Below are 21,338 nucleotides of genomic sequence, written 5' to 3'. Positions count from 1 at the left end.
CGGCTTAGAAAAAGGGGGGAGCGGGGGGGGGGAAATGGCGAGACTCGCAAGACGTTTTCGTCTTGCAAAGCAAGCCCATAGGGAAATTCGTCTTGCGAAGCGCATCACAAATGGAAAACCCTTTCGTCTAGCGGGTTTTCCGTCTTGCGAGGCATTCGTCTTGCGGGGCACCACTGTATAGGTTTGCAGACAGGGCGAAATCTAGGGCCTTGCCTAAAACCGATTGGGGATGAACCGGCTGCTGTGTTAAAGGCTGGTTCTGTGTGGCTGGCCAAGAGAACATCCCAGAACAGCAGCTGCCAACTGTTCAGGCCACAGGAGATGGGGTCCCTCTGGCACATACTGTAGCAGGATTCTCCAACATCCTGGGTCCCTAAATGTCATTGGACTACAAATCCCATTGACCCCGACCACTGGTTAAGCTGGACCTGTGAATGATGGCAGTTGTAGTCCAACAACATCTGGGGGCGCAAGGTTGAAGAACGCTGCACTGTATGCAAACCCTTCATGCCTTGGGTTTGGTCTGTTTAACAAGGAGAAAGTTAAATCAGCATAACATTGAATAGCCAGGCCCTCCTGCTATTTAGGAATGCCATATGTGCCTGGTTTCTAGACCACTTGTGGCACAATGATCTCTTGCTAACTTTATACTAGAAAGGTGGTGCTGTTGTTTTTTAAAAAGTCTTTTATTGGCATGGTTTCTATCCTGAACTTAAATAAGGAATGGGCTGGTTTTCCTGAGCCTTATATGTCTGTGTATCAGAGCAGAATACGTTCTGTAGGTGAGGGATAAGGGGCATGAAGTGGCCTTCTCTAATACCTGGGAAGGTAAGAAGAGACCTGCAGGATCAGGCCAAAGGAGCCATATATTCCGTTGCAGAACTTTAACTGCAAGTGACAGAAGATTTTTATTCCCTGTGCTATTTACAACCTCCCCTAACATGGTTGCCAGGCATTTTTCTAAAACTGAGGTGTGAATGCTGATAGTCTGTGCTGAGGGAGTAAGTGAATGGTAGACACTGAATTTACAAAGCACACTTGAAATGTCCAGGAAGTGTCAGCAAAATGATACAAAGGTGATCACTCTTTTCAGTCTAGCAGTTAGGCCCAGTGACACCTTACTAAAAGGAAAACGCATCTCCCCCAAGAAATATGCAGTTCCTGACAGACAGAAGGGAGGTTTGAAAACATTTTGTTTTTGACGGCCTTCAAGAGAAACTAAAACACATGCGTGAAGCGAGTTTCTCTATCTATGCTATGAGTAGCATCCAAGCGCAGTGTCTAAATAACTGTGACATTACCAGGGTAGGGAGGGGTTTGGGCCGACAGTCGCAAGACTCTGTTTCGCAACTAACGTGGATGAAACAGGAAGCTGTGGTTGGTTAAAATAAATAAATAACAGCTTCCAAAGTCCTCCTCCTGACTGCACAGAAGGAGGCGATGGGGGTGCATGCAGGCTTAAGGTTTGCTTCAGCAAGTACGTGTCACAATAAAACATTGTTTATCATGACAGCAGAACATGGCCAGCACCGAGTTTCATTTCAAAAAATAAAAATAGCCAATTCTGCTAAATTCCTGGAGCCCTGCAGCCTCCTATTATGTCAGCTTTTCCCCCCTCTTTCATTTATGCTATCCATGGTATTTAATTTGGCACTATCACTTGAATCCTGGTCCCTACCACATTTTTATGCTTTCTTTGACTTGCCCAGCACAGCACCAATCATCAAATCTCCACTAAGGCAGGGGCAGCCAACATGGTGCCTTTCAGATATTGCTGCACTGCAGGTCCCATCATCCCTGAGCACTGGCCATGCTTGACTGGGACAGATGGGAGCTAAGCGAAACACAGAGGGCACTACACTCGCTGCCCCTGCACTTAAGAGATCAGGCACTGGGTTAGGAATGAATGGTGTTTAAAACTATAATGGTAACACTGATTTGCCTGCTGCGCTGGTGAGTGCTTTGTTTCAGTTGCAATGCCATGCATTTCATTATGTTTAATTTGTATCATGGGTAGGACAATCCCATTGTAGAGGGGGAAGGACTTCCATGGAAGCTACTGCCACTTCCAAAGCCCTGCCAGCTCACTGCCCCAGAGTAGGATGTGGGAGTGGCTTTTCCTGGTCTTTTCCTTCACCGTTCTTTCCCTCCTCTCCCCTTCAGTGGGAGGGGATTGACGATGCCAGTTGAATGGCAGTTGATGACTCCTTAGGGAACTAGTTGGGGAAGTGAGGGGCTTAAGGTTTTCTGGTTCCTTGATTATCACCACAATGCTCTGCTTCCCCCTACAATGCTGGTTGGACACTGTGACATGAGAGAAGCTATGGTGGATCTGGCCAAGGGTCCATCTACTCCAGTGCCGTGTTCTCGCAGTGGCCAACCAGATGACCCTGCAAACAGGCTCTGAGTGCAATAATGTTCTTTCTACTTGTGGTTCCCAGCAACTGGTATTATTCAAAGGCATAATGCCTCCGACAGTGGAGAAGGAACATAACCATTGTGGGAAGCAGGCATTGATAGCCTTTACCTCCAAGAAATGTACTAGGGGGCTTCTGGCAATGTAAATGCATTTCTGCTGGCAATTCTCCCTCTTCTCCAATGGTGCAGCATTTCTGCTGCACCCAACAGCCCCTTGGCTTGACCTTGGCTGGCTTTAGGACTACATGCTTACATTGTGAACTGGTCTGGGATGTAGTTCATGAAGGGCAGTATTATTATTATTATTATTATTATTATTATTATTATTATTATTATTATTATTTATTATCCTAACTAAATAAACGAGCATTCAATCTTGGGGCTTGCAACCTGTACCTATCCAGGGACGGCCAATAAATAAATGTAGAATTTTCAGAAAATTAGCCAACCTCCAAGAGTGACTGTTGGATTGATTTTTCTTTTTAATGCATCCTGTTAATACATCCCTATTTATATTTTCCCAGTAGTTTAATTATTTTGTTATCTTCATCCAAACTAAATTTAGTATTCTTATTGCCTAGGGCCGTGTTGTTGGTTTTTTTTAAAAAAAAAACCCTATTTGACTTAGCTTGCATAGTAATAGATCTTAAAACACCGAAACACAGAAATATAATGGGCTGCATAGATCATATATGCATTGCAAAAGTACCTGGACTGGAGCCTTGACCAGGCATTAATCCCTGAAGATTCTGCAGGATTACTGAAACAGTCATATTGAGTCTTGGAAAGGAACTGAGGCTGCAAGGACTCAGTGCCAAATGCAGGATAGGCCATATATTCAGATTTGTGCATTTGATTATTAATCAGTAAAATGTGTTTACAAACTGTATCTAATATTAAGGGGAGAATGGAGGCACAGGGAGGAGAGAGGTTCAACTTTGGCATTTGCATAATTAATCTATATTGCCTAGTCCTAAAAGGTAGGGAGGGGGAGGGGGAGGGGAAAGTCACTGTATACTATGGGGTATAGTGATGCCATCTTAAATTAAAAGGGGTCAAATGCTAGTTTTGCTCTTACTGAAACAATTTGATCTTCTTCCCACTTCAGTGGTGTGTTTTCCATTCTTGGAACATCCATGTTCAGCATTGTACTTTGCACTGAACATCAAGGCACCTGAGAACCAAGACCTTTGTGGTCTAGTGTCCTAATGCTACGTACTGAAGAGGTCATTAAAACATAGGCCTCCGCAGGAGCAGACAATGTGGGAACTTCCAGATATTGTTGGTCTGCAGTTCACATCATCTCAAACTACCGGACAGCCTGGTTCTGGCGATGGGAGCTGGACTCCCACCACCCCTGAAGGGCACCAGATTGGCTGGAGCAGGCATAGGCAAACTCTGGCCCTCCAGATATTTGGGACTACAGTTCCCATCATCCCTAGCTAACAGGACCAGTGGTCAGGGATGGTGTCTCAAACATCTGAAGGGCCAGAGTTTGCCTATGCCTGGGCTAGAGAGATATCTAGCAGAAACTAGTCTTTACTTAGGAAGTTTTCCAGAATTTGGTCAGACAAATTCTGAGGCTGCACACTAATTTTACCGACTGCCATAAAAATCCCCTCTTTAGGAGCATCTCCTTAGCTCTAAGTGAGCACTAACTAGTGTCCCATACTTAGGCTAAAATTATATGCGGGACGCTTTGGGCTTGCACAAAACTTTTATATTAGAGTTGAACTAATTTAATGCTCACCTTGCATTATGAGTTGATGAGATTCATATTTTTGAGCTGGGAAATAGCAATTTTGGTGGCACCACTAATTTGGCCCACCCTCACCCTCACCAAAAATAGAATCTTTATAGAATCTTTATCAAGCCCTTGCCTCTGCTTCTAGCTCTGCTTTGCTCGCTTCTTTGTTTTGATGGCTGGCATTCTATTGATGTTAAAGACAATTTGACTAACTCTGGCAACAGGATCCTTCTTAGATTATAATGAATAAGAGGTTTGATACAGTACTGTAAACTGATTGGAGACGATCTGAAGATGCTTCAGTACTGGTTAGTACTGATAAGGCTAGAGTTGACAATCTGCCTTGGGTTCCTCAATACTGGAAACATGATTTGTTGAGACATAAGATAGATTTTAAACGTCGTAGGAAGGCTAGAGGGTAGGATTTAATGAAGAGAGAGAAAGAGAAAGGGAATGTTTGGCTGCCTGACAAGTCAAATGTGAAACAAAATAACCAGAATATTTGGAAGACATCATAAATTTCAAAAGATAGGGAACAGCGCACTGGGTTATATCAATGAGTAATCAAATTTACAAGCGACAGGAAAGTTTTATCAGATAGTAAGTAGACATAGGATGGAAACAGATACATCCCTCTGTGTGCACGCAATTTTAAATGGAAAACTATTAAGGGAAACGGATGAAGAGATGCACTTCATAGGAAGGCTGTAGTAATCTTAGATCCATGTGTATTTTGGTGCATTGAATCTAAATGAGTAACAGGTAATCAATTTGTTCTGTGCTGATTGCACACGAAATAACTTTTTAGCTAAAGCTGTATAAGAATGGGCAGGTTTTGGAGGGATGGAAGGAGACAGGCCAGTGAATAAGGACTCACAGCATGTAAGGCATATAGAATTTATGACAATTCTTCGAAGAATGTAAGAAATAGGCGAAAACCGTTGACTTGAAAAGAGTAACTATTGTATAGTTGCATTTAAGCAAAGGAAAAAGAAGGTGTGTCCCACTTGAGGAAAGTGAATAAGCATCATAACCAATGGAAGACAAGTGACAAAATTCAGGACACAGATGGTTTCCTTTCCACTGAAAAGGGTCCCCCCCTTCTTTCTCTTTCCAGAAGATTAGGCTTTGTTGTTCCTCTTTTTCATAATGCAAAGATCTGGGCTGGGAATTCGCACCATACGTCTGGATTTTGGTGTGCTCTGAGCAGGTAGCTTAAATACACCACTGTCTCCCATCACTTCCAATGACAGATCAGCATATTTGCATAGCATACAGGGTGGTAATAATTAGTTCCTCCTTTAACAACATTCAACACCATCTCATGTGCAGCAGTAGTGTCCCCCAGGTCCTTCTGTGCTCATTTCAGCAAGATTACTTTCACATCTGCCGTAAACTGATAACACAAGACACCACCTAAACTGCAGAGGCCTTTTTATCCAAGGGCTTAAGCGACCAACGTGGATAGTTAGTGCTCATTTCCCATATGTCGTTTGTTCCATGGCAATTTCTGCAAAACGCAACAATGCTTTGGGGATGTTTCCAATCGCAGGAATTGCTACAGAATGGATCATTCTGCCAGTTTGTTCAGTATGTTTCTCCTCATTAGGGATGGGGAGATTTTGGATTCGGTTTGCATTTAAGGGGGAGTCCATCAAATCCACACTTTCTGAAACAACATGGGAACAGAAACACAGCCATCCTTTGAAATCTGAACTTCTCTGAATTTTGCAGTGCAGTTCTCCAACCAATGTTTATAAAAATGCATTACATTAGGGGAAAGTTGCATGAAAAGAAATGCACTGGTAAAAATAACAACAAAATATATGAATTATGCTAGGATAAACTGCTTCCAAATTGTGTACATCAGTTAAACCTGCATACATAAATTGTCTTACTGAGAGAAATTCACATGAAAATGCTGATGAATATTCAGGATGATTTGAGGGAAAAATGCTGCAGAAATGTGGAGAACTGAATCTAAGATTGGAAAAATGAGAAAATGAGCAACTGAAATTGACAGGTCCTTCCATCCGTACCTACACCTCATGATCCTGAACACGGAGATGGAACTACGTGAAGAAACAATCCCCCGTCTGACTGATGAAATGTGCCTGAACTGACTTGAAAAGTGCATATTGGTGTGATATGCATCCCCTTCTCTACCCTCTTCATTGCCTTTTCTCTTCACCTTTGTGGATTGCCTAATATTAAAAAAAATCAGTGCAATGTAGCTCTCACTCGGTAGACCACAGACCCAATGAACTAAGGACCCTGTAGTTCAACTTGAAAAGGGATCAAGTCTGCAACACTTGCAAAAGGCTCAAAAGATGCTCATACTGAGCATCTGGTCCAACCACTTTTGTCCTTCTCCAACCTTGAAGATAAGCAAAGTGGAAGCCCACTTTCAAGGAGCCATGTTGACATGTGCTAGAGAGGGTTTGCCAGTGGAAGATGGTCCACTAAGGCCCAACTAACCTCTGCCTTGATTCTCAGCTGCTTGCCTTTTTACCTACAACCCATCTACAAGGGAGTCTTGGCTGCCAGCTTCCTCCTCCTCCTGTCAAACATGGCAGGGAGGAGGATAAATACTGATATATTGATATTGATATATAAGAGAAACCATAATGTTCTCCAAGGCAGATTTTCTTCAATAACTTATGTGCAATAATCTTGCTGATCAAGCCCTGCCCATAAGAGTTCAATAAAACCAAATTTTTTTCATCCACGCCTATATTTTGTATCTTATTCCCCAAATTCAGCAATTTTTGTAGGTCCTTAATTCTTGCGGGTATTTATTTGTTTAATACTGTTTAATGATCTGTATTATGTTTATATTCCAGTTTGTACACCACTCAGATGGTCTCTGAGTGTACAAATGATTTATAAATCCTGAAATAAATATATCAACAAACAAACAATAAAAGAAGGCTGAGCTTGTTGATAATCTGATTTATAATGTTGTGGTGCTCTTTTCAGTTCATCATTTTTAGCTCAATCTTGACTCTAGGTGAGTACAACTGGGTCACCCCCCCCCCCCCATTTATTTAGATTTTAATAAATCACACTATATACAGTATGATCACATCTTACACAGATGTCAGTTCCAAGGGTTCCGCATATACACAAAAACGTGTGTACTCAAACCCCTGGAACCATCCTCCCACAAGCATCCCAGGGTTTCTGCAGCTGGCACAGGGAGGTTGCCTTGTTCCCAAGCAGGGCAGAGCTTAAAAGCTCTTCTGTGCTGGGGGAAAAATAGTTTTTAAGCTCTCTGCCTTACTTGCAGTTAACATGCAGGATTTCAACCAGGAGCCTTCAATTGTGTGTGGTAGAAATCATGCAAGATATGATCGTGCTCTGTATACGATCTATAGCAGTTCCTAATGCAATTGCACAAAGGTCTAAAGGGGCTTTCAAAGGATGTGTGATTCAGTGTGTTTAGAAACTGGCACCATAACCAGAAACCCTGTTTAGTCAGAGTTCTTATTTGCTATCTAACATGCATTCAGTTTAACATTTTTTATTTTGAGAGTGGTGCACAAATTTCACAAAAAAATATGAATTTCTGGAATGTCATGGACAGAGGTTGGTAACCTAAAGCCCATGGGCCAAAAGCGGCGCCCATGAGCCACCCCCAAATGAAGGCACCAGCTTGATGAGTCCCCGCGCACTGTGCTAAACCGGTGCATCGTGGTGCAAGGACTCACTTCCGCGGCACCGGAAAACGCGTCTGCACAGACACAGGTGCCAGAAATCGGCGCAATCCGGCGCACGGAGGGATGTCTGCTGGAGTGAACCAGCCAAGGCAAGGTAAACCTTGCTGACCCCTGGTCATGGATGTTGAGGTTGGGTTTTGCATGTGCACATCTGCCAGCATCCTTGTTTTAACCCTTCATGAGTTCAGATACCAGAACACAGGTATAGCCTAAAAGCAAAATAATTGTCTTGCTGGAACAAAGTTCATCCAGTCCAGTATCCCATGTCTCAAAGTGTCTCAAAGATGCCTCTGGAAGCTCACAATCCAGGTATCAATGTGACCTGGCCCTTTCCTTTGTCCCCCAACGTTTTGTAATCAGGCTTCCACTCCTCTTCCTACTCGCTGGAGCAAGGTCAACTTTTACAGCCCCAAACTGTTTCCCACAAGTATTTCATTAACAGCTTGTCATCGCAAACCACCCAAAAAGTTGATTCCCCCTCCCATCGCAAATAAGGTTGCAAGTTTGCTCAATTAATCAGAACTTACAAAACAATGGTGGTTGACAGGCACTCTCTTAGAACAAGCAGAGGGGGAAATCTCTTTTAAAGTTGATGTCTGCTGCTGTGTACGTGTGCATCATTGAAAAACAACAAAAGTTTACTCCCCCCACCCCTTCAGAACTATTGCATTATTGCTATGAAAACAGACACAAATTCAGCTATCCAATCAATTAGGAAAAACAAAATTAATATACTGAGATTTCCTACGTTGAGTGACATCATTAGCAATTCTAGACCTAATACATCCGCTCATCTGCAGCTCTTTCTCAAATGTTCATTTTGTTATAAAAATGAAAGCACCAAGGGGATGTTCGAGCGAACCATTTACATGAAGTCTGGGTGCATATGCCTGAATGCCTTTATAATATTGAAGATGCTTACATTCCAGGATATGGGTACATATATAGTAAGCTATACATATTAGTCTAATGTGCAGTTTCTACCTTTGAATATGTGGAGCTTGGAGGCAAGGCATGATTCCAATAGCGCCTTTCCATGCATTTGTTTGTACCCAACCAAATGTATGAAAAGGCGCTCCAATTGCGGGGGGCGGGGGACGACTCCATTTAAGCTCTCATTTATTATTATAACGATTTCCCAATAACAATATTAAGTCATGTTTCATTTCTATTATTTGCTGCTTAATGAAAATTCCTGGAGAGGTCATATTCCCATCTCACTCGTACTGGATCCTTAATGAAGATCCTAAAGGATAAAGAAAACGCTGGGGGGGGGGGGGGGAGGAACTGACTTTGCACAAACCATGTTAAGTATTTCTACAGTTCTCTGGCCTCAAGGGCACAGCAAACACCAAGCAACCCATATCTCAGCATGAACACCATCTGACAACAATACATGCATATTCATCTTCTTCTAGGTAACTGTTTTTCCAACCCGAGGCCGTAAGGGACTGGGTCACACATGTCAAAACATAAAATGGCTTTTTTCAACCATCATTTGGGAGGTGTCATGAGCACTGTACTGTATGCAGATTCCAGAGCAATTTTTTGTTTCCATGTTATGCAAATAAAATGCAGTTTATTTGCAATTGGCTATCCAAGAGAGAATGAAGAACAAGATGGAAGCAGGAAGCAGGAAGCAGGAAGTAGGCAAGGAGACTACAGATGAAGTGAAGCTGGAATCCAGATCTCTGGATAGTCTTTTAGCATACAGTACCCAGCACTTTGAAGCATCTGCCAGAAAGGTATCGTGCTCATGTTTTTCAAACATAAATGGAGATAGATACATAATGATACCTCCCACCTAAAAAAAAAGGGACAAAAAAGCAGGCAAATCTTCCTGTACAAATTTCACAGTGGAAAGATCAAGTGAAGTCAATACCAGTGATCTCTGGGTTTGGCGTTTGGCTTCCAACACAAATTGTTAAATGGCAATGCCAAAGGCAAACTATTCACAAGGATAATGGTGCTAGCATTGCCAAGGATTATGGCTGAATGGAAGAGAGAGAGAAAGAGAAAATAAAATATATAAAGACAGTGGTGATGAAAGTTCAGAAGCAACAGATGCTAAAGACTACCAAACTGGGAATGGAGAAGTCAATCAGTTTGGCTGCTTTGGTTTCACAGCATGTGATGGTATGCCAACAACAACGAACGCAAAGGCTACTATCTGAGCTGCGGCCCAACGCCAGCTTCCGCCGGAGATAACGAGAGCGAAGAAGACAGAAACGAAAAAAAGCACAACAGCCAAGCTGATGCACGTGCTGAGTTGGGAGCCTGGTAAGAGGCGGGTGGAAGTGATAATAATTAATGAGGATGGGAAGCAGATCCTGTTATGCCAGCGGGTAGAAAGGAGGAAGATCTAAGCCTGTTGCAATGAGAGAGATAGAAAGGAGGAAGGGAGGGGGGTGTTCCCACAGCTGTTAAGAACATCAAGACTTAAAAAAATATTACAACACGCTGCATGTGTATCAAGAGACAGCGCCAATTTGGAGGAGAGGAAGAAAAGCAGGACATTTCCAGTAGCTCCTGTTGCAGGAGGTTTTGCCACAATTATTCTGGCAGGGGTGGGGGCACCCAGAAAAATAAAGAAACAAAACAATAAAATCCTTACTCTGCCTTTGCAAACCCAACACGTAGTGCATACTAGCGAAATATATCTTGTTTCGTACGTGTGAGTGCGCACACACGTGTGAACAGAGGGCTTTTATATTGCAGGGAGCTGGGTGAGAGTGTTCTGGGCACTCTGTGCAATAGCATTGCAAACATTTCAGGGGGGCTGCAGGGGCTAAATGTGATCCCTGCCCCCTCGTGATCCCAGTAGCTAATGAGTCCCTGTCTTCATACAGCTCTGTAATGGATTCATCTTTGTTGACTAAGCTGGGGAGAGGATTTCTGTTATGGGAAAAGGCTGGCATTAATACACAAAAGCCCTAAACAGCTGCGGTCCAGAATATCTAAAGGACCACCTAAGTTCTTATATCTCAGCTCGATCCCTGAGACCATCTGGAGGGCTGCTGCTAGTCTTTTCCCTGCATCACGGATGCCTCAGGCATTTGGTATCACGGCTCCTATGCTGTGGAACACTCTTCCAGAAGTGATGGGGCAGACATCCTCACTTTTGACTTTCCAGGCATCTCTTGAAGACCTATTTATGTAGACAGGCCTATGCAAAGGTTGGGGTTTTTGATCAGCCAGCCATTTTCAGCATCTTTGTTTTTATTGTATATGCTGCTGCATGCTATTGTGTGATATCGTATGCATTGGCAGTATATAAGTACTTTAACAAATAAATTAAAAATACGAATCAAGCACATATTAGTGCTTTGTCCTACCATGACTGGCCCTGCCTATATGGTTGAATCAGTTAAATGTTATTCTGGTCACATGGGAACTTTATTTTAATGTTTTAATTTTTTTTTAAAGAAAAGGGGTTTCTGCACACTTTTCAGGTCACCCAAAGGATTAAAAGTTCGTGGCTTTCCTTGGAGGGGAGAGGGTTTGTCTTGCCAAGAAACTCTTGTAGGAAGCTGCACAGGCGTCCCAAAAGAGTATCTTTTGTGAATGTTCTAAAGCTGGTTTTTAAAGTTAAAAGCATATTTTGTATGGGTGGCTTTTATTTGCTCAGCCCAGTTATGCACTGGGGCCTGAGTGAGTGAAAACCTATGACCCACCCTCTCCCTACTTTAACAATAAGTTTGCCCTTGACACAGAGCAGAACAGAGGAGGGAAATTACTATGGCTCACAAAAGGAATTGGATTTCCAAGGAGCCAATATAAAAAAGATCCAATTAATTATAATATTCATAGCTTGGCAAGGGCTTCCTAAATTACGTTTCTTCTGGAAAGGTGGCTAATTTTTAACAGGTGAAGTAGAAGGGAGGGGATCAAGCAGTTTTGCAAGGCACCATAGAGCAGGGGTTGGCAGCTGTCAGTCTTCAAGCTCCTTTGGCCTCCAGAACAGTGTACATGCCCATTGCTTATGTGCTCACTCCTGCACACTGAGCACAGGTCAGTGATGAGTAACTGTGGAGCATTAAATGACTCACAAGGCCTTTGCTGAAGTTCAGACTGGCATGCATAGGGTTAAAGGCACCTGTGCCCCCCATCTCAGATTATCTAAGGGTGCATAACAAGAACAGGACTCTTCCTCTCTTGGGCCACCTGCCTTTGCCAAATACAAAAAGGAGGGGGGCGTTATTGATAGCAGATCAAAGCTATAAAGTCTTGAATAACAATGGTTATCATTTGGGGACAACTAATTCCAGCACTGGGAGAGCTGAGAAGCAAAACTTGCTCCATCAGCTTTGCTGCAACAGGCCAGTTCCACCAACACCACCCTTCCCTTGGCTGTCATCTGGGGGCAGAAATTTCATGAGGCCGTGATGGGATGCAGGGTTCATTGCATATTCTGAGCTGAAGGGCCATCTCCATCACGCACTTCCTGCCTCTGAACTATGCCAGCTGGTCAATATAGGATCAACTGTCTAGAAATTGGCGCCTGAGTTTTATTTTCCTCTTCCTTCCTTTTTCCTTGTGTCTTTTCATTCATTTATTAGAATGTAAGCCTGCGGGCAGGGAGCGTCTAGCTTTGATTTCATGCAAGCTGCTCCGGGAGCCTTTTTGGCTGAAGAGCAGGGTACAAATGCTCCAAATAAATCAAATAACTGAATAAAAGGGTGATAACGTTTTTTAAAATAAAAAGAATAGCAAGAAACTTGCATATGATCAGCTGACGTCTTTTGCTTCTTCAAAGCATGCCCCACCCCCAAACTAGGGAGGTGGCGGGGGAAGGGTTGGAAATTCACTTGCAAGCAGGTCATGCCAGTGGCAAGATTCAGAAACCAGCTTACCCCTGAGACGATCAGTTCTCCTCCCAGGTTCTGAACTTCCGCCTTCACCTTGCTACAGATATTAAGCTGGTGACAGTACAGGGCGATGCGTTGCAGGTACGCTAAGAGATCTTGCTTACAGGCTGAATCAGGACACTGTAGATAAAGAAAAGAGATAAACAGCATGTATTTGATTGGCTTTGGTTTATATGCCTAATATACAGGGAAGAACGGGCAGGTTTGCTAACACCATATTAGAAGCATTTGTTCTGCTTAACCCTTTGGCTACATATTTAACAAGGGATGGTTCTCTCGCATAGCTCAAGACAGTGATTTAAAGTACAAAGGGACCCACAAGCAGCAGAGGGGAGGGAAGGAAACACAACCAGAGCTGTTTGTCAGTTAACTGATGAGCTGTAAAGTAGAGTAATTTCTGTAGCCATTTCCTGAGGACATGGCTCCATTTGCACTGAACATGAGGTTTTACTGATGCATAATGCACATTTTTTTAAAATGGTGCCTTAAGGACCACGTTGAAAAGAGGTGCTTTTGGGCCTGCAAACCTTTCATAAGGACAGAAGCGAAGCCATTTTGTCACATCACAACTGGCAACGGGTCATTTTGCTCCAACGGCGGAATGCCACCTGTGGCCCTGTTTGTGACATATCGTACAAATCAAAACCGGACTGGGCACAATTAAAGTTGGTCAAACCAAGCCAGTGCTGGGAAGGTTTTAAAATTGGTTCAAAAACTTGAGACAATTTATGTGATAGTTCCAGAAGGGAGATGCAGGCCGGCGACTGTTTCATAGCAATAGAAGATGCGGCAGCTGCAACAGTAAGAACAACATGCACTTATCTGGGTCCCAACAAATTTTCTATAAATTAGTGAAATGATACCTTTCTATGTCTCACTTCCAATGGTGGGGTATGGGGAGGGGTTATGTTCCGAATTGCAAGAGCAACCTAAGAACCTGTCCATGAAGAAGGTAAGTTTGGGACCTGAGCTGACAGCCTTAGTGCACCACAGGACAAATGACACTTATCCAAGTGGGAATTAACCATTACACAGACTTAGAACAAACAAAACAAAACAAAACAAACAATTTATTACAGGAGAGTAATATGCAGATGATTACAAGAACTGAAATACTGATTAAACACCCAAAATTCAAATTGGACTGGCATATCTGTGGTTAAAGTAGAGAGACAAGAGGGACAACAGGATATTAGCGCCCATGTGGAGAAAGGAGTTCTTGTTATATTTACTTATTCCCCACCTTCTCCCTTGGCAGGGACTCAAGGCACCTTACAGGTAAAATAGGAACAGCTAAAAATATGGGGTCATTAAAAACAGGGACATAGGAAGGGGGGCGGTGGGGGCAGACCGCCCTGGGTGCCCTCACAGGGGCGGGGTGACATTTGGCGTGCCACGCGCCTGTGACTCCCAAGCCTACCCCGAGCCGCTGGGGTAAGGGGGGGAACCTGTGCTGCTTTGCTGCTGGCATTCCCCACTTTCCTCCTTCATTTTGACAGCTTGGGGGAGGCTATGGAGTCACGGGCGGGCGGCTCGCTCAGCCCCCGTGAGCAGCTCGCTCCATCCTTGGCTACAAAGCGTGCATACCGCTCCGGGCACCCAAGCGGCTATCCCGCGCCTGGGAGGGCACTCTCTGCGCCATGCCCCCCTTGGGAGCGCTCCTGCCCTGGGCAGTGCAGGCATATGCTCCACTGCTGATTTTAATTTTTTTTTAAAGTAATACAGTCATACCTCGGGATGAATATGCTTCAGGTTGAGCGTTTTCAGGTTGCGCTCTGTGGTGACCCAGAAGTAACAGAATGTGTTACTTCTGGGTTTCGCCGCTCGCGCATGCGCAGACGCTCAAAATGATGTCACGTGCATGCACAGAAGTGGCGAAACGCGACCCGTGCACGTGCAGACGCGCAGTCATGTGTTATGTTCGCTTCAGGATGTGAACGGGGCTCCGGAACGGATCCCGTTTGCATCCAGGGGTACCACTGTAGAATTAAACCTATATATAAATATAAAAGATCTATTAGAAACATACAGATAATTACACCAGCCCTTTCATCAAAAGCAGCCAGTTCTCCAAAGGTTGTTGGAATAAGAAGGTCTTCACCTGCCAGCAAAAGGACAACAAGGAGGGAGCTAGCCTAAGGAGGGAGTTCCAGAGTCTGGGAGCAGCTACCGAGAAGGCCCTCTCCCACATCCCCACCAAACTCATGCACCAGCTGCGCCCATTCCTTGAGATGTCTGATTTGGCTACAGATGTAGTCTGGGAGAGGGTGTGGCCCGAGGAGAGACCCGAGGGCCGGATAGAGAGACTTGGGGATGCATTTGGCCTCTGGGCCTCAGGTTTCCTAATCCTTGCTCAGGAGAGGATTTGGTCCTGCCATCCACCACTGGTTCTGTCAACTGTGGCGTGAAAGGCCACAGCTCTTCAGGCCTTTGGCCAGGGGGGTTTCACTTGGAGCTGCCAGGGATTGAACCTGAGGTTTGCTGCATGCAAAGCAGATGCGCTGCCACTGAGCTTTTCCCATAGATGTGCAGCACTGAAGCATCAGGAAAGTCCTGGGGAGCTGAACTGCAATCTGGAACTTGGCAAAGCGGAGGAAGAAGCAGATCTCCCATCAAGATAAAGACTTGGCAGAAAAAGAGAATATAGAGGAGCAACCTAACAGCAGCGGCACTCTTTTATTTTTCCATCTCCCAAATGAATAAATAAAAAACAATGCTGTGAAAATTCTCTGGGGTAATGAAGCCTAATCTCTTATGAATTCCGTATATGAGAACCCCATGAAACATTTCTCTCATTGTGTGTGTGCGCCGTGCTTTAGCTGGACGCAACCCTCTCTCTTTTTCACACACACACTTAACATAACTTTCAAGTGTGAATCCCAAAGAGAGCCTTTTCCCACTTAGTAACAATTTAACACACTCATATTTATTCCACTCTGGAGGCCCTTGTATCTGAAAGAAACTTTAAAACAAACTCTCTGGAGAGCTGAGAAAGGCTTTCAACAGAAGCACATTGCGGCAAATTAAAACTTACGATATCTCGATCTCTCTCCCTCTTTAGAACAGTAATTAAAAATGCAACAGTCCATAAAAAGTTTACATTGCACAGAGGTCTCAAAACTTCCATAAAACGTCTACATATCTCAGACTCTAAAGAAGGACAAGCAACCCTGGGTGGTTTTAAATAGGAGTTATGCTTCCAATAGTCTTTTCTGCTGCCCCTGTTCCTGCCCAATAGCTGCTCTAATTTCTTTGTAAATCACTCACAATTAGGAATGGGAGAGTTCAGAGGTCTAGATGGCTATCTGTCACGGATTCTTTACCTGTTATTCCTGCATTGTAGGGGGTTGGACTAGATGATCCTTTTGGTCCCTTCCAACTCTATAATTCCATGATTCTATAGAATTAGGTCAGTTTCTCTGAGCTTTCTCAGAGAACTCTTGGGGAAGGGAAATGGGTTCATCTAGCAGGCTAAATTCTTATCTCCCTCAGCCCCTGCAGACCAAGCCGCCTGGGTGGGTGGGAGGGACTGCCCACCTGTCTATCACCTGACATCACAGTGACATCAGACGACCCATTTTTGCATAGCACTCTGCAAAAGTGCTGATCAGCTGATGAGTGGAACCATGCAAGCCCCAGCTATCAAGTTTTTACTTTATGTTGGGGCACCAAGGAGAACTCTCTGCAAGTCTTGCCTGGAGATTCCCTATATCCTAAAACTTACAATTGTAATTGCAGATCAGGAGGCAGAGGCATCATCTTGGAGGACTGGTCTGATTGTAGCAAGAAGCTCTGGATGGTGATAGATGCCCTATAGGAGCATCCTGGCATTGATGATGAGACCTCCACTGCTGTTGCAAGCTCTCCCAGCTCACTTACTTCCCAATAGTAGTGCAGAGTGCTGGCATTAGGGTGAGCCCAGATTTGGGCCCCAAATATCTTGCCAGGCCCTCCTGATGGTTCCATCAATCTTGAAAGTATGGTGGCTGCAGCTTCTGAGGGGACCTTCTCAGTGATGGCCCCAGGGATGTGGAACTCACTCCCCACAGAGCTGCATCTGGCACCATTTCTTGACCGCTTCCATTAGTTGCTAAAGACGTATCTCTTTACCCTGTTCTTTGAAAATCAAGGAAGTGATTTTGGTGCCCTCCTTGTATTCTGACTTTGGGGTAATGGGTGGGGATATTTTTTAGCATTATAATTGCCTTTTTATATGCTGTGACCCTGGGACATTTTGGTGAAGGGTTGTTTAGAACACAATAAATGTGCCTGTTCAAAATCTATTACTTGGATGTCAGAAATTCTGGTAAATCCCATGTTTTGGCATATCAGCCATCACACACAAATTTTTAAAGTACACCAACTTCTACAATACAGTTTGCTCATTAAGGGGCTCCAAAGTTTTGGTGGTGGAAAATTCACGTTATATATAATTGGGTATTTAAAAAAAACCCAGAGTTGTTTTTAAGTGGCTAACCTGTCTTTTTAATACTTCCCCATTCTTGGTTAATCATCACCACCATCATCTGCAGCAGCAGCCAGGTTCAAACTTTGGGAATGGTTTGAGTTCAGCACTTAATGGCTTTGCATTTTCAGAAATGGATGACACTCTCTTGCAGCAGGAGTGGGGGAAACTGGCATTACCTAGCAAAGAGACTGGCTTGTCTCACATTATTTTATCTCAGTGGTTCTCAACCTGTGGGTCCCCAGATGTTGTTGGACTACAACTCCCATCATCCCTGAGCTCTGGCCTTGCTAGCTAGGGCTGATGGGAGTTGTAGTTCAACAACATCTGGGGACCCACAGGTTGAGAAAGGCTGTTTTAAGTCATTCTGGAAGTAAGCAAACAAAATGCCTTTCTGTGCGAGCAGAGGAGATCGGTGATTGGCTCAGAGAAAACAAAGAAGGGTTGTCCCCATATGAGAAAGAATAACTGCAAAATATTTATTTGCCCCAACCAATTACAAGAGCCGCTCTTCATCAAGGCCAAGATCTATACACATAATGTGTATATAGAACACAGTGCATTGCACAACACAACAAATTGTAATTACATAACGCTCTGTTGTTCACTGTTGAATAGTATTCTATGGACTTTGACCACCCCATAAAAAGCTGTCCTTGAAACACACAGAGCACTTTCCTTCTGAGTACATGAGGGACTCTTCTTCTGAGGCTCTTGTTGGCACAGTTGTTTTCCCCAGGTGAAGGCTCTTTATGAAAGTGTGCTTAAGTGGTCAGATGTAAATTGAAGTAGCTTCTTCCAGACAACCAGGCTATATATTTTTATTATTAAAAGAAACCCCTGTCTCTCAAAACATGGTTAAAAATAAATATAAAACATTGCCATGGCTACGGGAATGGGAGAAGGAGACATGGAAAGAGCTGACGGCAGGAGCCCTGAATAAAGCAGCCCATTATATACATCAGCCTTTTCCAATGTGATGCCCTCCAGATATTCCTGTTCGCATGGCCAGTTTCCAGGAGAATGGGGATTGCAAGGACCAAGAACATCTGGAGGGCAGCAGGGTTGAAGAATGCCAGTTAACAGGCATTTTGGGGATGGGGAACCTGTAGCCTGCCAGCTGTTTCTGGACTGCAACTCTCACGAGTCTTAGCCAACAGCACCAATGGCCAGGGATGATGGGTGTTGGACTACAGCATCTGGAAGGTATAAGCAGGAGGAAGTAGCTCTGTGTGAAGCTTAACACATTTATCACAACTCCAGATGCAGACAATGAAGGCAAGGCAAAATGTTTGGTGGGGTTTGGCTCTGCTGATCATAAGAACGTTAAACAAGAGCTTGGCTGGATCAGGCCAGTTGTCCATCTAGTCCAGCATTCTGTTCTCACAGTGACCAACCAGATGACTTTGGGAAATCCTCAAGCAGCTGCTTAGTTTCATTATTATCATTATTACAATCCAGTTTTCACAGTGATTCCTGTCCTGCCTGCCCAACAGGTAAGGCAGAAGGTCGGAGAAGAGAAAATCACAGAGAGCCTGGATAGCTCAGTTGGTTAGAGCGAGGTGCTGATAATGCCAAGGTTGCAGGTTCGAACCCCATATGGGACAGCTGCATATTCCTACATTGGACTAGATGATTCTCAGGGTCCCTTCCAACTCTACAATTCTACGATTCTTTGATTCTATGATACCCCAATACAATCCTTTGGTCGTGCTGACACCAGGGGCACACTAGCATGGGCACCATGGTAACAGTCTAATAAGGAGCCTGGCTGGATCAGGCCAGTGGTCCATTTAGTCCAGCATCCTGTTCTCACAGTTGCCAACCAGATGCCTGCAGCACCTGAGCATGAGAGCTCTCCTCATATATTTTCAAAAACTTATTTGTAAGAGGATTTGTTCCCATTGAAATTACCTGATCAGCCACAGCACGGGCCAATTTGTCCATTCTTGAGCCAGCTTCTGCAATCTTCTTGGCAGCATTAATGACATCAGATGTATTCTTTAATGGTCCCTTACCCCTGGAAAATACAAGGTAATTACAGTGCCATCTAATTAAATTATGGAAATAAATAGAGTTAATATCCTGGATAAGAGGTTTTTAAAAAACCTTCAAAAAAGGGGGGGAAAGAGAGCTGTAGTATGAACGTCTTCCCAATTTAGTACGACATCACCTTTCAACTACTTATTATAGCATAGCTTGATTAGGAAAAGAAGCAGGAAAAAAATAGAGGAAAAGCCTTCTGGATTCCCTCATATGCTCCAAAATGCTTTGGCAGCACTTTTCTTTGATTTCGCCTCTAAGCTCATGAACTATGTTTAATAGCATGTGCATTTTTAAGTGCTCATTAAGACAGGGTCCCTGGTGGAATGCAAAGCTTTTTCATGAGAGAGGGGGAAAAATAGAACCCCTGTTATTCCCCGAGCTATGCTTAATGCAAACTCAAAATGCAGAAATGGGGCATGTGGGTTTCCGTGGGGTGGGAAGCAACATTTGCAGCAAGCATGAATGACCCACTAATGCATATATTTAAGATTAAGCAGTGGGGAAAAAGCAGCTTTGTTTCTAGAGTCACTTTTTTTTTTTTTTTGCAGTTCTTCCTTCTACTTCACAACAACTGGAACTGCTTCGTAGCAACTAGAGGTCAGAGAATAACCCCACCGCCTTGGGGCTCGTTGAATTCTTCATCACAGTAATGAGTGCAAAAATCCAGGTGTTCCTGAAGTGTCAGGACATTGGTAGGAAAAATCAGCCTCCTTAAGACACACGCCAGAAAGACAGAAAAGCTCTCCTTTCATGCACAAGCTGTGCCTTGCCCCATGCAGCTCCACGCATTTGGGGGAAGGGTGGCCTAGCTCAGTAGTGGACTATCTGCTTTGAATACAGGCAGGGGAGCACTAGCTCATGGGTAGGCAAACTAAGGCCTGGGGGCCGGATCTGGCCCAATCGCCTTCTCAATCCGGCCCACGGACAGTCCGGGAATCAGCGTGTTTTTACATGAGTAGAATGTGTCCTTTTATTTAAAATGCATCTCTGGGTTATTTATGGGGCATAGGAATTCGTTCATCCCCCCCCCCCATATAGTATGCCCCCCCACAAGGTCTGAGGGACAGTGGACCGGCCCCCTGCCGAAAAAGTTTGCTGACTCCTGGCTAGCTGCTCTGGCACATGGAGGAATGGGGACGAGGCGAGCCACACATGTGGGTGGGGCAATCCATGCACGGGGGTGCTGTGGCGATCCACCCAGCGGGCACTGCCTGAGGGCACTGCGGCAAGCTGCCCATGGAGTCCGCCTGGTGGATGCAAGCACCACACTGCCATTTGGGGCAGCGCAGGGCCCTGAGCCATCGCGTCACTCCCAGGAGAGATGTGTGGCTCAGGCGTGCTGCAGGCCAGGCCCCGCGATAAGTGTCACCCCCCACAGTGTGCCATTTTGTCACCCCCTCAGGGATGGCACCCGGGGCGGACCGCACTCCCCTTTCTACGCTCCTGAATACAGGAGGCTCCAGGTTCGATCTTCCATCTAGGGCTGGGAATGTCCCCCTGCATGAAACCTCGGAGAGCTGCTGCCCATCGCAGTTGACAACGCTGAACTAGACGGACCAAATTGTCTGATTCAGTAGAAGACAATCTCCTCTGTGCTGCCTTTGCCTGGGCATTTTCTATTTGAAGCATTCAAGGCATCACAAGGTGGTCTGGGTGGTAGACTCTCTAAGGTGACAAATCTCTGTATGGGCTGTACTACTTCAAGCAAAAGCTGAGGCCCCACATGACTGAACACTCACCCATGCAAATAATATTCCCTGAACAATGAACAACTAGTTTTAAAGGGAGAAGGCAAGGATATATTGTTTCTCCATGACAAGAAAGGCCCTGCTGAATCAGAAGAAAAGCCTATCTAATTCAGCTTCCTGTTTTCACAGTGGTGTTTTCTGTGTGGATGGGGTTTTAAGGGTTTTTTGGTTTCAAAGAAGTACAGTGGTACCTCAGTTTATGAACTTAATCCGTTCTGGAAGTCCGTTCTTAAACCAAAACCATTCTTAAACCGAGGCGCGCTTTCCCTAATGAGGCCTCCCGTCGCCAGTGCCCTTCCACCGTTTGGATTCCATTCTTAGACTGAG

The 21,338-nt window shown here is 44.5% G+C and overlaps 1 protein-coding gene across 4 annotated transcripts in view; it reads right to left on the bottom strand.

The window, feature by feature from the left end:
- CTNNA2 (catenin alpha 2) overlaps positions 1–21,338 on the bottom strand; it is a 547,409-nt gene that overhangs the window by 20,635 nt on the left and 505,436 nt on the right. For all 4 annotated transcript variants that reach the window (XM_028744068.2, XM_028744067.2, XM_028744069.2 and 1 more), the window contains 2 exons: positions 19,132–19,237; positions 12,738–12,872 (listed from right to left, as the gene is read on the bottom strand). In XM_028744068.2, coding sequence (XP_028599901.1) covers positions 12,738–12,872; positions 19,132–19,237 — 241 coding nt within the window. The remainder of the gene's footprint in view (positions 1–12,737; positions 12,873–19,131; positions 19,238–21,338) is intronic.

The sequence above is a fragment of the Podarcis muralis genome, chromosome 9, assembly GCF_964188315.1.
Source record: "Podarcis muralis chromosome 9, rPodMur119.hap1.1, whole genome shotgun sequence".
Taxonomy (NCBI): Eukaryota; Metazoa; Chordata; class Lepidosauria; order Squamata; family Lacertidae; genus Podarcis; species Podarcis muralis.
The sequence above is the reverse complement of the archived record's forward strand: the minus strand, read 5'-3'. Positions and strand labels throughout refer to the sequence as shown.